This window comes from Pteropus vampyrus, unplaced genomic scaffold (assembly GCF_000151845.1).
Source record: "Pteropus vampyrus isolate Shadow unplaced genomic scaffold, Pvam_2.0 Scaffold755, whole genome shotgun sequence".
Classification (NCBI taxonomy): Eukaryota; Metazoa; Chordata; class Mammalia; order Chiroptera; family Pteropodidae; genus Pteropus; species Pteropus vampyrus.
The window spans coordinates 168,518-183,163 of record NW_011889536.1 but is presented as its reverse complement, the minus strand read 5'-3'; the positions used below and the strand labels follow the sequence as shown (position 1 = coordinate 183,163).

Below are 14,646 nucleotides of genomic sequence, written 5' to 3'. Positions count from 1 at the left end.
TTGACAAGGTCCTTGCAATCTGTGAGGTCAACCAAGAGTTGCCTCGCCTAAAAAATTAAAGAAAAATTTAATTTTTTTATTCTGGTTTAGTAGAATCAATAAATTTAATGATAGTCTTACAAGTGAAATAACTACATCTAACCTTTTCGTTTTTGTTTTTGTTTCAGGTTTCCCCTCAAAAAACCTATAAGGTAAGTTGTTCAGTTGCACTTCATATATTTAGGTTAACTTTAATTGGAAGCATTCCTTTGAAATTCTCGTGGAGTTTTGTGGTTTTGAAAATGTGGATTTTAGTTTAAAATTTCAAAATATTTTACACATTTAAAATATAACAGGTGTTGCATATTTTTTTCTGGAAGGTGGCATTGTTTTGATAACATTTTCAATGTTTTTAATATAAGCGTTTTAAAAGTTTGTTCAAATTGATACTTAAGGTCATTCCCTATGAAGATATTTAATTTTAAAATCTATTGTGACTGTTTCTAGTTGTGAATAGCTTAGGAGTGTAAGTGGATTGCCAGTTTTTGATGTATTATCATTTGGATAACTGTAACTGCCTTTAGTTAATGAACTTTGGCAGACTGGATCAGTCTTAATTACTTTAAGACTGTAAAGGAAAAAAGTCCATAATGTTCAAATATGTCTGTGTCCATATCTTCATATTTATTGATTTCCCAGAATTAAATGTCTCTTCCTTAGAAGTACTTGTTCTTCACCATTTTTTCTCTCTGATCTTAATTATTATAAATATTATTTAAAATGGTAGTATGTCATTCCTAATTATTATAGTACCTTTTTCATTTTTAGTAACACCGTAGTTCAGGATACCAATGCTAATCTTGGCATTCCAATTAATTAGTATTGTATGTATTATAGTTATGGTCTTATTTACTGCCCAGCCATTATCTGATCAGTGTAATTGGGTAGGCCATAGGAAAAATAATAATTCTAGTATCATCTGAGCCTGGCTAAGCCTATTGTGAACTACAGGCAGGGTCTAAGTGTAGCGTAGCTTCCCTGAGATTTTTTTTAACTGCTGTCATCAATGCTATATTTACACAGTGGTTTTAAACCTGACCATGGTATGTGTAGGGTCAGGAAGTGTGTTTAAATACTGTTTTAGGCACTATTTTCTTATCTGTTAGATGGAAATAATAATGATTAATCTTTAAAAGCCACTATAAAAGAATTTAAACACTAATTTCTAAGAATAAAGTAGACTTTATACTAAATACTACTTTTATAAATTTTTTTTTTTAGGTGAGGCAACCCTTGGTTGACCTCACAGATTGCACAGACCTTGTCAGTTTACAATCCCTTATTTTCATTTTTTATTTTTTTAAGCCTACAGCACCTGGTCTTCCTAGGTGGTCTCCCTTCCAAATACTATACTAACCAGGCCTGACCCTGCTTAGCTTCCAAGATCAGACATCGGGCTTGTTCAGGGAGGCATGTCCGTAGACTACTTTTATAATTTTTAAGCACTTTTTATAATCAAGTAAATAAACTCTATATTACGCACAGCATAGACTGAGTATTAAAACTTTTTGAAAAATATAAATTAGAGAGGTTTATGAGACTGAGTAAAGTAAACCGATTTCATAGTTTCTTTTTGTAAGACACACTTTGGATTATCAAATTGTTTTTATTCTAATGACTGTCTTGTAAATATTTGATTGCTTTAATTTAGGCATGGAAGTATTTTGAACCGAGAGTCACCAACAGATAAGAAGCAGAAAGTTGAGCGCAGTACATCTCATGATTTTGACCCCACAGGTAAAACATTATTCTTCCAAAGAATATTGAGAGTTGTGAACTTCAGAATACTATAGCTTAAGCTATATAACTTCCTGAAACACCTGTTTCAGAGTGGCTGTTTAATCTGTTTTAGGCTGTCCTTCCTCTTCAGTTATGTAATTCCTCCTTTGCATTCAGGAAGAATGCAAATATTTTTAATTTTCAATACTATGAATTCCACTGTGGAAGCATCATTGTAGAATGTGTTATATTTAAAAATAGCGATGATAATAGAAATAGTTACTGTATCATAATTGGATATTTTGTTAAGACCAAGGACTTAGTATTAAGATAAATCATAGATAGGTATGAACAGTAGTATGTCATAAAGTCAAGTCTATAACAAGTACCAATTTCTGTAGTCATTTAAAAATTCAGATGTGATGATGGTAAATTGGAGTATTTGATAAAATGCAACTTCAAAAATTAATTATCATCTCATTTTAGAGTAAGCAAATGAAAAGTTTCCTTTTTCTTCAGTCAAAAAGTATTTTGAACTCAGAGCCTGTCTTTCAGCTTCCCTAGTGTTGGTCTTTCCTAGAGTTTTAATGTTAGTAGACTTTCGACTATTTGTATTCTTAAATTTATATATATTTTGAACTCCTCTTGTAAAATATATGCTTTTGTTTTCTCCTTGTAAATCCACCTAGTATTTAATTTATAAAAATTGCTTGATAATTTTGCTTTTCTCACTTGAAACTAATGTGTTCTTTGTGCACATACTATTTTATTCAGTTGTATATTCCTATGACAAAAAAATAAAATAAATGCTAAGGTCCCAGATACACAAATATAATATATCTATTTTTAGATATTTTATTTAGAAATAAAATTTTTAATTTTTAATAGAGTTAGTATATTTTTTGTATCTAATTAAGATGTTTCATGCGTATAGTATAAACTGATCTTTTATTTTGAAAAAATATAAATATTATTTAGGAAGGGGAAAATAGAAAGTGAATAGCTAATAATTTACCTGCATCTTAGGTAGTAGGTAAAATGAAACCTAGTCATCAATGTAGGAGGTTTTGGTGGTGGGAGTATGTAATATGTAACTTCCGGATCTCCATTAAGAGATAATTCTTTATTTCTCACACCTAATTTTGACATCATGTGGCTTAGAGGCTTTCGTTTTTATGATTAGTTATTGTCTTGCTAATGGGGGTCACAACTTTCTGCCCTATGTTCATAAAAGTATTATGGTCTTGTGAGATTGACTTATTCTATATTATTCATCTGTGCTGTTACCATCTCCAAAGACAGATTTAGTTGAGTGGTATGCAGTGCTTCATAATGAGATTATTATGGCTTTTAGTGCTTTTGTCATCTCTACAATTGCCACATGATATACTTTGTAGAATATTCATGTGTTGTTTTGTTTGAACATATTTTTATTGCACTCTTTTCTTTGATAAATCTTTAAAATGTCATTACTTGTGCTGTTCGTGACTATTCTAAATGCTGTCACCTGTGATATTCATACTTTGTGTTTGCACGATTTAACTTGATCATGTTTCATTCTTTTTTTCCCCATGAATTTTCCCCCTTACATTGGTCTCCATATTTTCTATATCTCTCCTTTTCTCCCGCTCTTGTGCAGATAGCTCCTCCAAGAAGACAAAGTCTAGTTCAGAGGAGAGTAGATCCGAGATATATGGTAAGCTAATGTAGCCAATTCAGCCTTGCACCTTTGGAGCTTGCTTCATGCTTTTTTCTTCTTTAAAAATAACTACAGCCTTCCTTTGTCTGCTCTGCATGGCATGATCTACTGCAGGGAAAGGGAGCCTGGGGTTTTAATGTGGCTGTGATATGGAAGCTTAAGGTTGCTAGAAACTAACATTGTAGAGTAAGAGGAGGCCATATTACCCATCTTCTTTTTCCTCTTGTTAGGAAAGTGATTATCTCTAATATGTTCAGGTCAGGCTCCTCCAGATAACATGGATGGGCATTGAATTCTTGTTATCTCTTCCCATGTCCTATTTGCAGAGTTTGGATCATGTAGAATTTTTCATCAATGCTATCAGTCTTTTCCTTTAAGTACAGTGCTGGTATAATGTATTAGTAGTTGTTTGGAATTTTTATTTTATTTTTTATTGGTTTCTTTATTTTTAGTTAATTGCTTTATCTTCTAGAATTACCTCCTTCTTGTATAATTTATCCACAACAGCAAAAATACCTTAAGTATTTTATTTTTATAATTTGAAGAATTTTTCTTTGCTTTTCACAAGTTTTCCCCAAAGCTTATTCAAAATAGGGAAATTTCAAAATGACACTTTTTAAAAATAATCTTTACAACAAGCAGGTTTAACCTGAACTTTCTGCAACAGATGATTGAAACACTAATATTTCCAGATTCTGTCCTGTCTTCCAGGGATACTATAAACCATATTTGTGAAGTTCATACAAATTATTTATTTTTCTTTGCATAGTTTTACCTTCCCTCTTTCCTTGTGTTGGCATCTAATTATTGAGAAAGTGAATAGGAGAAGCACTGTCTGGAACCAAGACATTAAAAATAATCTCTGAAAGACTAAGAAATTATTTCTTTTTTAGAAGATTCCAAATTTGTCCTCAAAGGAAAACCATATGTTCTCTAATAGAGCCCAAAGTCTCACAAGTAGATGTTTAAACAGGTGCAACTATTTTCCTAGCTCTACATACATGAAAGGAAAAAAAAAAAAAAAATGAAAATGTTCCTCCCCCCTTTTAAGACATTTTGTAATTTCTATCTCCTGACACTTGAGCCCATAATATCAGGTACTTTTTAATATTATGAAGCCTCCATGTTTGGTTATAAACTGGCTAATGCTTCTTTGTTAGATACATACACATAGTTCTTTGCTTGTGTTTTTGTGAGCAGTGTTTTTATTATGTAGTTAAACCTTTTATAGGAGTTCAACAGGAAATGTATACCGTGCCCTATGGAATGTCAAGTTTATGCTTTTTCTTCCTTCCAAATTATTTGGCTCCACATAAGTAAGAAATAGCTTCTGAATTTTTCACGAATCTTTTTCTGTTCTATATAAAGTGCTTCCTATAGTTTATTCTCTCCTTAGGAATGGGAACACAATCTTTATAGTTCCATTTATTTCCAGTAGCTTTTGCAAGTGTTTTATTTCATCGCCCTCACCATTTTCCTAGGTCTGTGGTATGTATGGAAAAACTTGGTGTTTGGTTAAGATGATAGGATATTTGTTTTGGATGACAGGAAGAGATATATATATACGAAAGCTTACTGTTTAATTTGGATGTTAATTCCAGTGATAGGAATATTAAACACAGTTCAGACATGCCATTGGCTAGGTAGTAATAGAAACATTTTAAGTGGTAATGGAGAAATAAGGTGTGGTTTTTCTGTGTTTGTTTCTTGAGAACCCATGAAATGCCTTTTTTTTTTTTTTTGAAGAAACCGAGCCGTGAGTCCTCAAAAAGCACTTATCAGAAGGATGAGTTGCTCAGAACAGAGTTATTTAGCATTTTGACTTAAATCTCTTTGACATTACATATATTTTATCACCTGTGTAAATAGATTTCTTCAGACCGTGTGCAGTTAACATGAGTGAAAAAGCATCTCTAGGGAGTCAAGGAAGGCTTGGAACTACAGGAATATGAGAGTAGAGTCATAGCAAATGGTGACATTGCTTTAGTATAGGGTCTCTTAACAAGTGATCTTCTAACTTTTAAGATTATTTATTATTTTGTAGTAAAATTCATTAGCTAGATAATTAACACAAATGCCAGCTATTCACTTACAAATTATTTATTTTAAACTTTTTAGTGATTTTTATAGCTTTTTTTATTAGGTAGATTTACTTTGCTCATTTTAAAAGGAAACCAAGTATTTATTTTGTATTGGCTTCTAAGTTTCTGCCCAGTGAAAAGTGGGTCAATATTTATTCTATATCCCCTTATTTTTCCCTCTGTACCTTTTGGAGTCTGTTGGTCATATGCAGGCACATTCTCTGATTCTCAGTTTTAAAGCTACTTAATTTTCTATTTTTCTTACTAATTTGTAGTGGAGAAATTTTGTTGGGTTTTTGTGTATGTGTGTGTTTTTGTGTGCGGGGAGATAAGAGATTTGGCAAGGGAATTTTGAGTTAGATTACTTCTTCACAACTTCTTAGTTTCATGAAGAGATTCCGGCTAATAGTATTATGTACGAGAAAATAAGCCATGCCTTTTTGAAGCTGTCTTAATCTGCTGCTATTATGAAATACAAGAGACTTGGCTTAAACAACAGAAATTTATTTTCTCACAGTTTTGGAGGCTAGAAGTATATATATATAGAGAGATATATAGATATATATAGATATATATATATAAAGACCATGAGATAACAAAGGAAGAAGGTGGCTGTTTGCAAGTCAAGAGAAGAGCTCTCACCATAATCCAATCATTCTTGGCACTCTGATCTCATACTTCTAGCCTTATCTATATATCTATATAGATATATATATGTAGAGAGAGAGAAAGAGAGAGAGAGAGAGAAGAAGAAGAAGGAGGAGGAGGAGTAGGAGGAGGAGGAGGGAAGGAAGGGAGGAGGGAAGGAAGGAAGGAAGGAAAGAAGGAAGGAAGGAAGGAAAGAAAAAGAACTGAAGGAAGGAAAAAGGAAGGAAGGAAGGAAAAGAGGGAGGGAGACAGACAGACAGACAGATAGAAAGAAAGGAAAAGAAAGAAAAGACAGAAGAGAAAGAAGAAGAAAAGAAAGAAGTAGCTTTCTGGTGACTCTTTGTAGAAGGACACTAATCCCATCGTAAGATCTGCACTCTCATGACTGCATCTAACTATACTTACCTCCCAAGGACCCCATCTCCAAATACCATCACATTGTGGGTTAGGAGTCAACATATGAATTTTGTTGGGGACACAACATTTAGTCCATAAGAGAAGTGAACTGTTATTACTTGAAATATCCTAGTTTGGATACATCAGAGTATATATTTTTTTAATTCACATTTTTTTCTTCTTCTCATATCTATAAAAAGTTCTCGGTTTGATTTTTACTTTCACCAAGTTATTATTCTGTTTTCTTCTTCAGCTTTGCAAAGAACATTCTACAACATGAACTTTCAATGTTCTTATAAATCATTCACTTCTTCTTATCCTCTTGAAATTTGACTTCTGAACACACATATTAATCCTACGTAAAAATCTGTTAACTTTTCTTCAGTTCTCACCTTCCCTCTGAATCATTTGGCAATGATGATGCCCTTTCTTTGGTTTCTATAATATCAACCTGGTTCTTTTCTCTTTGTAATTATTTTGTTTTGTCTTTACTTGATTGCTTTTTCCTCTTATAAATGTAGGCATGACCCAAGTTTGTACCCCTGATATTTCTCCCATATTTTTAACTATTTGCTGAATGCTTTTACTCTAACTGTCCTTCAGATTCGGAATGACCAGTCTGGAATTCATCACTGTTTCCTATGGCTAGAAATCAATCTTCCTCTTGATTTTCCTGATTCTTCTAATAGCAGTGTCATTCTTCTGTTAACCTAGTCTTACTTTCTTAAAGTTATCTTTGACTTCTTTTACCTTGTTCTCTATAGTAAACTATTTGCAAGGTCTCATTGATTCTATCATCACATTATTTTTCATCCCTCACTTTTTGGTTTCATCCTCACTTCTTTGTTTAGTTTTTCATCATTTCATTAGACTATTTTAATAGACTCATAACTTTCTTTCACTTCAGTTTCACATTGATTCACTTCCTATTCTTCATTCTTCTGTATTCTGTCGGATTAATATTACTAAAGTAAAGGTTTGGGCATCCAGTTGCTAGGAATGTACAAGTAGTTATTAAGATATGCCATAATTTGTTTCCAATTTACTATTCTACCTTAATTTACTACTATTCATGTAAAAGTACCAGACTCTCCTCCACATTTTCATTTCCTGAATATGACTTGGTTTTTTTGCTTTGTTCTTGCCATTCCCATTGTCTTTGAAAGGTTTACCTCCTATAACTCCCTGTTAGAGTCCTCCCCATCCTTTGTGGGGCTTTACTAGATTTGCCCAGCTACTTTTGTTGCCTAAACTTTGGCATCTTGCTTTGTATATAGTTATTTTTACTTATATTCATCTTTGTATCTCCCGTAATGCTTGACATACTGGAGTCACTCATTGAGGATTTTTTTTTTTAAATTTTTTTTAAATTTTTTTTAGGCATGGCAAGGACCTTGTCATCTTACAATCCCTTATTTTTTAAATTTTTTACACCTACAGCACCTGGTCTTCCTAGGTGGTCTTCCATCCAGGTACAAGCCCAGCCCTGCTTACTTCATTGAATTTTTAAATGTGTGATTGTTGAGATTGAGATGAGTGTTTTAGTAAAGAGAATTAATGGAATAAAATGTTGACTCATCTTAATTAGATTTTTCTTCTGAAAAATTTTATAGTAGAGGAAAATGTAACTTTGAAAAGAGACTGTTGGTAATAGTCAAAAAAATAAAATCAGCATACTTAGAACTTAAGGCTCCTCTTGCCTGCTGACAGCATTGTGCATTTAGAATGAAGAAACTTTTTAATCAAACGATTATCTGAAATCTTACTCATTAAACATATATGTCTGGCAGCAGTTTAAAAATGAGCTATTTTTATGATGTCACACATGGCCTTTCTCCACACCCTTCCCTTGAGCTAATTCTTAAGAGGTGAGACTTAAAAAAGTTTGATCTGTAATAAAATCAAAGATGAAGAGAGACTAATATGTTTTCACTAAAGTGAATGCAATATGGAAGGTTTGCATGTTGCTTACATATTGAACACTACATTTTCATTAATTTGCTATTTGACAGTATAATTATTGCCTGTTCTCAGGAATGTATTATAGTGAAACTTTCTCACCTTTTTTAGAATAACTTTTTATGAATTGTTCACTTCCCCACTCTATTACAAAGACCTAATTTTTTTTTTTTCACCTTCAAAATACAGTCCTTGGCAATTATCTTTTAAGTGAAAAACAGTCTTTTTATATTGGTTTCAAATACCACATCGTTATAACAGTATTAAAAAAAAGTCCTTTGTTAGAAAGAGAAAATAAAATTTAACATCTTTATTTCACTGATGGTATGAAGCCTAATATCTTTTATCAGCTTCTGGGTGAAATATCATGATCCTTAAAAAACAGGAAATAAAGAAAAATGTGTTTGTAACTAGAAGAGTTATTTTAGGGTAGAGGGGAATCAAATTATTTTTTAGAATTTAGCCAGGGCAGAAGTTAGTGAGTGTCTTTACAGAAATATTTGTCTGCGTTGCATAGTTTTCAGGGCTATGATTTTACTTTTTCTTAAAAAGTGAATATGATATATTTGAATTATATAAAAATTTTGTGTAAAATAAATTCGAGTTTACTTAGTAAATATTCATTGAGTACCTATTATATGGTAGGCACTATGATAAGAGTAAGGGTACAAAGGTAACAGGAGACTTGCTTTTTGGAAGTTCACAGTCTACTACGAAAGAAAGAATTGTAATACGTTTTGGCAAGTATAGTATAGAGATATACACTAGCTTACCGATATTCCATATGTACTTAAAAATATGGCACCAAGAACATTGAAAATGAAGATGTATTACTATGACTAAGTTTCAAGAAAGTTAAGCCTTATCTTTATCTTACTTGTTGAATACTTTCTCTGCCTGTCTTCATAAAAGTGCTTAAATGTAGTTCATATTAAAGTGACTTCATGACCTTATAAAAACTCATATTGAGCGATACACATTTGTATGGTAATTATAATTAATAATATGTATACCAGACAGCAAACCATGGATTATATGGTTGTGAAAAACAGAAAAAGTAAAAAGTGAAATTTGAAAATGGTTGTTTTGGAGCTAGGAGTCTACTTTTATCTTTCCCTTCTTTTATAATATATAGGGCGTGTTAGCTATACGATATTTTTAATTCTTTATAGGACATTGTAATTGTTTCCCTTTTTGTTTCTCTATTGTCCTTCCCTGCCAAGATTTTAAGTTCTATGAGAGCAAAGACTTCTTATAGTTTTGTATTCCTTACATCTACAGACTTCGTGTAAATAACTAGTAGACAGATGCTCAGTACAAATTTGCTGCAACAAAGAAGTGGATTTTGTGTATGTGTGTGTGTGTCAGAAAGGACATTTCAAAGATATACTTTAATCAGTATTGGTGGTTTCAGTGTTAAGGGTGAGAAGAGTAGAATTTATTCTGTGTGGCAGGTTAAAACAGCTGGTGTACAAGTAAAACGTTATTCTCAAGGAAAAAGAAAAACATTTTATTTGATTTTGAATGTGAAGGGACATAATAGATCTAAACATTTGAGAGACTGGATTTCTGAGTTTTGAATGGTATGACAACTTAGTTTTCAGTTAATTATCTAAGTTTATACAGATGGCATAGGTTCATAGGACAGAATAGTACCATTAATTTGAATTCCACAGATTCTGAGTTGGCTATATATGTAAGGTATGTTTTCTTTTTGTATTGGTCTAGTAATTCTTATATGTTAAACTATATCAGATTCTCAGATTAGTAGATGGAATAATAATAAAAGGACAATATGTGGGGTTGGGGAGAGGAGAAAAATGAGTAGGATGTGCACGTAACTTTCTCCTTTTCCTCTTTATCAACTTTGTTCTTCATCTCCTTTTGATGTATCAGGCAGAGCAGTTTTGAATTGGAGAAAACAGGTTTGCAATATTTTGAGGGAATCCTAATATATTTACTCAATCCTTAGCAGTCTGTTAGGACCCTAGGCATATTTGCTAAAATTGAGTATTTGTGGTAGTATTTTTTTTTCCTCTCAGATCACTTCCCTTTCTGATATTCCATTCTAGACTCCTACTTTTTCAATTTTCATTAATTTATTAGCAGTTAAAAAAAAGTTTTTCTATACCAGAACATATGTCAGGTTCTAATATAAGATTGTAAACAAGAAAGAGCCCCTGTATTCTTGAAACATATAATCTTATGAGAAGATAACAAATATAAATCAAATGATACTATGGAGTAACTAGAGGTTGCAGTGGGAGTCTATAAGGGTTCACCTAACTCATTCTGAATATTCAGAAAAGCTTACAAGAGGAGGTGATTTGTTTTTGAGGCTTTCTTGTTATATCTCATCTTCCTAAAGTTACCTATCAGAAGAATTCGGCTCTGTTAAAGTTTCCATCTCTCAGCCTTCCCCATTTAAAACTAATTTGCTTGTCTTAAAATTTAGGCAAAGACATAAATGAGGATTGATCCTTTTAAAGAGCATAGGAGATTGTTAATGCAAAATTGTTTTTAATTGATGGCATTGATAGATGAGTAATTATATTTCTGATTAGGAAACTCCAAGGGCAGCCGATGCCCAATCATAATAAAATGATACTTAACATTTATGAGCCTTTATTATTTGCCAGGCTTAAGCTAATTACTTTATGTTCATTATATTAAAGTGAAATAAACAGACACAGCAAACTCTTAACCCTTATTACTCTTCCTTACTTTTTATAAGCACCCCATTCTCTACAGGGACCTGAAGAAAGTCTATGTAAGAATCCCGGAGGCTTAAGCACAACAAACACCAATATTAGAAACCCTTAATTTGCTGATTTTCAGCTCTTGGGAGAACTGGGAAGGATAGATGTCATATAAAAAATATATATATATTCAGTGTTGTAGTTGTCTTAATTTTTATTTTTAAAGCCACAATACATAATTCATTTAGAAATTTCAAATAAGTGTAAGGGAAGTTATCAGATGTTTATGTTTCCAAAATCAGGCATGGATTTTTAAAAGATTCCTGTAAAATATTTTGAGGTTCTCTGGTTCATATATTATATTATGTTTTAGAAATTTATAAAGAATGCTGCTTTTCTTCATTTTTATGTATTTACACCATTTCTATATATAGTTTTTCCTAATTACTTGAAGGAAGCAACATTAAACAAAGGAAAAGGACTGAATTCTGATGGATCATGTTTCCTCTCCCTCCATTACAATTTACTATTGCGTGGGAGTGATGAATTCAAATGCTATTTAGTATTCAGTAGTCTCTTGAGTTGAGGGGTTACACATTTTTTTAATGTTGAAAATTGACTTTCTTGAGATACAGTTTACATAAAATAAGATGCACTTGTTTTTAAGTATGCAGTTTGATCAGTTTTGACAAATGAGTATACTTGTGTAACCATTACCTTAGTTAAGATACAGGACATTTCCATCACTGCAGAAAGTTCCTTCATGTTTCTTTGCAATCATTCTCCCCACCCTACCCCTAGACAACCACTAATCTGCTTTTTGTTACTGTAGTTTAGTTTTGTCTGCTTTACATTGGGATCATATAGTGTGTGTACTCTTTTGTATCTGCCATCTTTTGCTTAGCATGTTTTTGTGATTCATTCATATATGAGCAGTTCCTGGTTTTTTTTTTTTTTTCTTGCTAAGTAGTATTTTATTGTAATTGATAGAACATTTGTTTAGCCATTCTTTTGATGGATATTTGAGTTGTTTCTAGTCTTTGGCTTTTATGAACTAAAAACTGCTATGAACATTTGTCTGCCAGTCTTTATGTGGACATGAGTTTTCATTTCTTTTGGGAGTGAAATATTTGGGTCTTATGTAAATAAATGTATGCTCACCTTTCAAAGAAATTTCCAAATTATTTTTCAAAGTGTACCATTTTACACTTCCGCCAGCAATCTGTGAGTGTTCCAGTTTTTCCACATTTGTGTCATCATTTGGTCTTTTCAGTCTTTTCTTAGCCATTCCAGTGAGTGTATAGTGATATCTCATTGTAGTTTTAATTTGCATTTTTCTGACAACTGTAGATGTTGAGCACCTTTGCATGTGCTTATCTTTCTTTGAGATGTGTTTATTCAAATCTTTTGTGCCTTTTAAAATATGTTTTGCATTTTTGAATTGTAGAGTTTTTTAAAAAATGTAATTTAGATATAAATACTTTATCAGATATTTGTATTGTATTTTCTCCCAGTCTGCGACTTGCCTTTCATTTCTTAATATCTTTTAGAAGAGCAGATGTTTTAAATTTTGAGTTCAATTTACTGTTTTCTTTTGTAGTTGATGCATTTTGCATCCTAAATGATCTCTGCCTACCCTAAGGTCTTGAAGATTTTCTCCTATATTTTCTTATGAAAGTTTTAGCTTTATGTTTAGAACATGATCTGCTCTAAGTTAATTTTTGTGTAGGATTATGAGTTAAAATTCAAGGTTCATATTTTTCATTCTGGGATCCAGTTATTTCAGTCTTTCACTTCTAGTAGGCTCACATACTTGTGACGTTTCATTAACAGCAAGAGATACATGTGTATAAATCTATATAAAGATATGCAATCTGTAACATATCCTTTGTTTTGTACATTAGACTTATTTAAAAGGTCATGACTCTATAAACTTTATTTTGAAGATTTTTTAATTTTCTAATTATTATATATACTATATGTGTTATTTTATATGTTTTATATATTGAGTTTTAGTGAAATGCTTATTTTCTGCAAACCTGAAGGTATGTATTAAATCTTTCGTTAACACAGACTTCAGTATCTTCATCTGATGCATAATAAAACAGTTGGGTACTAATCAGGGTTCTTCTTTATGGGACATCCCTATTCCCTAGATTGTGGTCCTCATTCTCTTTACCTTGCCTTAACAATTTTCGTTTGCTGTTTAACTAGAAGGAAAACATTCTCCTGTAGGAATCAGGTCAGTATATGAAAGAGATAAAAGGAATGGTCGAACTCACAGATTCTTTCTTTGTCTTTTATTCTTTTTTCTTCTTTCTGTTTATTTTTCTGTGAGCCACAGTCTTTCTTCCTTTTGAACTTTTTCCTTTTCTCTCCTTTTTGGGAAAAGTGCTGTAGGTGCTCTGCAAGTATCTCCTTTCTTGATATGTAGTGTGTTTTCCTGACTATAATTTCCTGAGAGTAAGATTGGATTTCACATTAGGCTGCTTCTAGCCTAATGTCCCAAAATGTTTTTTTGGGGGGTGGGGGAAGTTAAAACACCAATTAGAGCACCAAAACCACAGGATAGGGAGGATTTTATATTACAGATAAATAACATAGATATGAATGGGCTTTCCTTCTGTCTCCTTTCTAATACTTCATCTTTTTCAGTTTTGCCATAGCTATTTTTTATCTTGGAGCAATTCTACTCTACCTTTCCAGTGAGAAACCAATATATATGACTTCGTGGTGTTCTTGTGTTTGTTTTGTTCACGGGGTTAGTTTTCTTATTTTATATATGGGTTTCATGTGCTACCTTATGTTTCTCCAGAAAGAATAGAGTTCATTACTAATATGTAATTATTGTCTTTTTTTCTCTTCGTTTTTCTCTTCTCTCTTTACCCTATGGTACTTTTGCAGGTCTTGTTCAGCGTTGCGTGATCATCCAGAAGGATGACAATGGATTTGGGCTGACGGTCAGTGGAGACAATCCAGTCTTCGTACAGTCTGTCAAAGAAGGCAAGGCATTTTTAAAAACAGTCTTGTCATTAGAGAGCAAACAATAAAATAGAAAAGCTTAAATAATATCTGTTGCCCAGAATAAAATAATCATATGCATAGCAGGCCATATGGCCTGCTGTGCTAGATTTGTCTTTCCTGTCATAATTTTAGGCATGAATTTATCCCAGTTGAATTTCTTTATACTTTATAGAAAGAAAATAGTTCTTATATAGTTTTAGAAAGATATGACTCTTAGGTCATGATACTTTCGTTATGCATCAGCACTTACAGAAGTTTGTGGATTATTTATTCATGGCACCAAAGTTATTTTAGTAGAGACAGATTAAGCACATAGGGTCAAAAATGCATGCTTTACCCAAAACAACAATAATATCTTCTACTGCTATTACCATAAATTGAA

General features: G+C 32.2%; 1 protein-coding gene across 4 annotated transcripts in view; it reads left to right on the top strand.

Moving 5' to 3' along the window:
- ARHGEF12 (Rho guanine nucleotide exchange factor 12) overlaps window positions 1-14,646 on the top strand; it is a 148,086-nt gene that overhangs the window by 66,526 nt on the left and 66,914 nt on the right. For 3 of the 4 annotated variants that reach the window (XM_023526248.1, XM_023526249.1, XM_011385706.2), the window contains exons 2-5: window positions 168-191; window positions 1,691-1,776; window positions 3,398-3,454; window positions 14,145-14,243. In XM_023526248.1, coding sequence (XP_023382016.1) covers window positions 168-191; window positions 1,691-1,776; window positions 3,398-3,454; window positions 14,145-14,243 — 266 coding nt within the window. The remainder of the gene's footprint in view (window positions 1-167; window positions 192-1,690; window positions 1,777-3,397; window positions 3,455-14,144; window positions 14,244-14,646) is intronic. The other variant, XM_011385707.2, reaches the window with a different exon arrangement.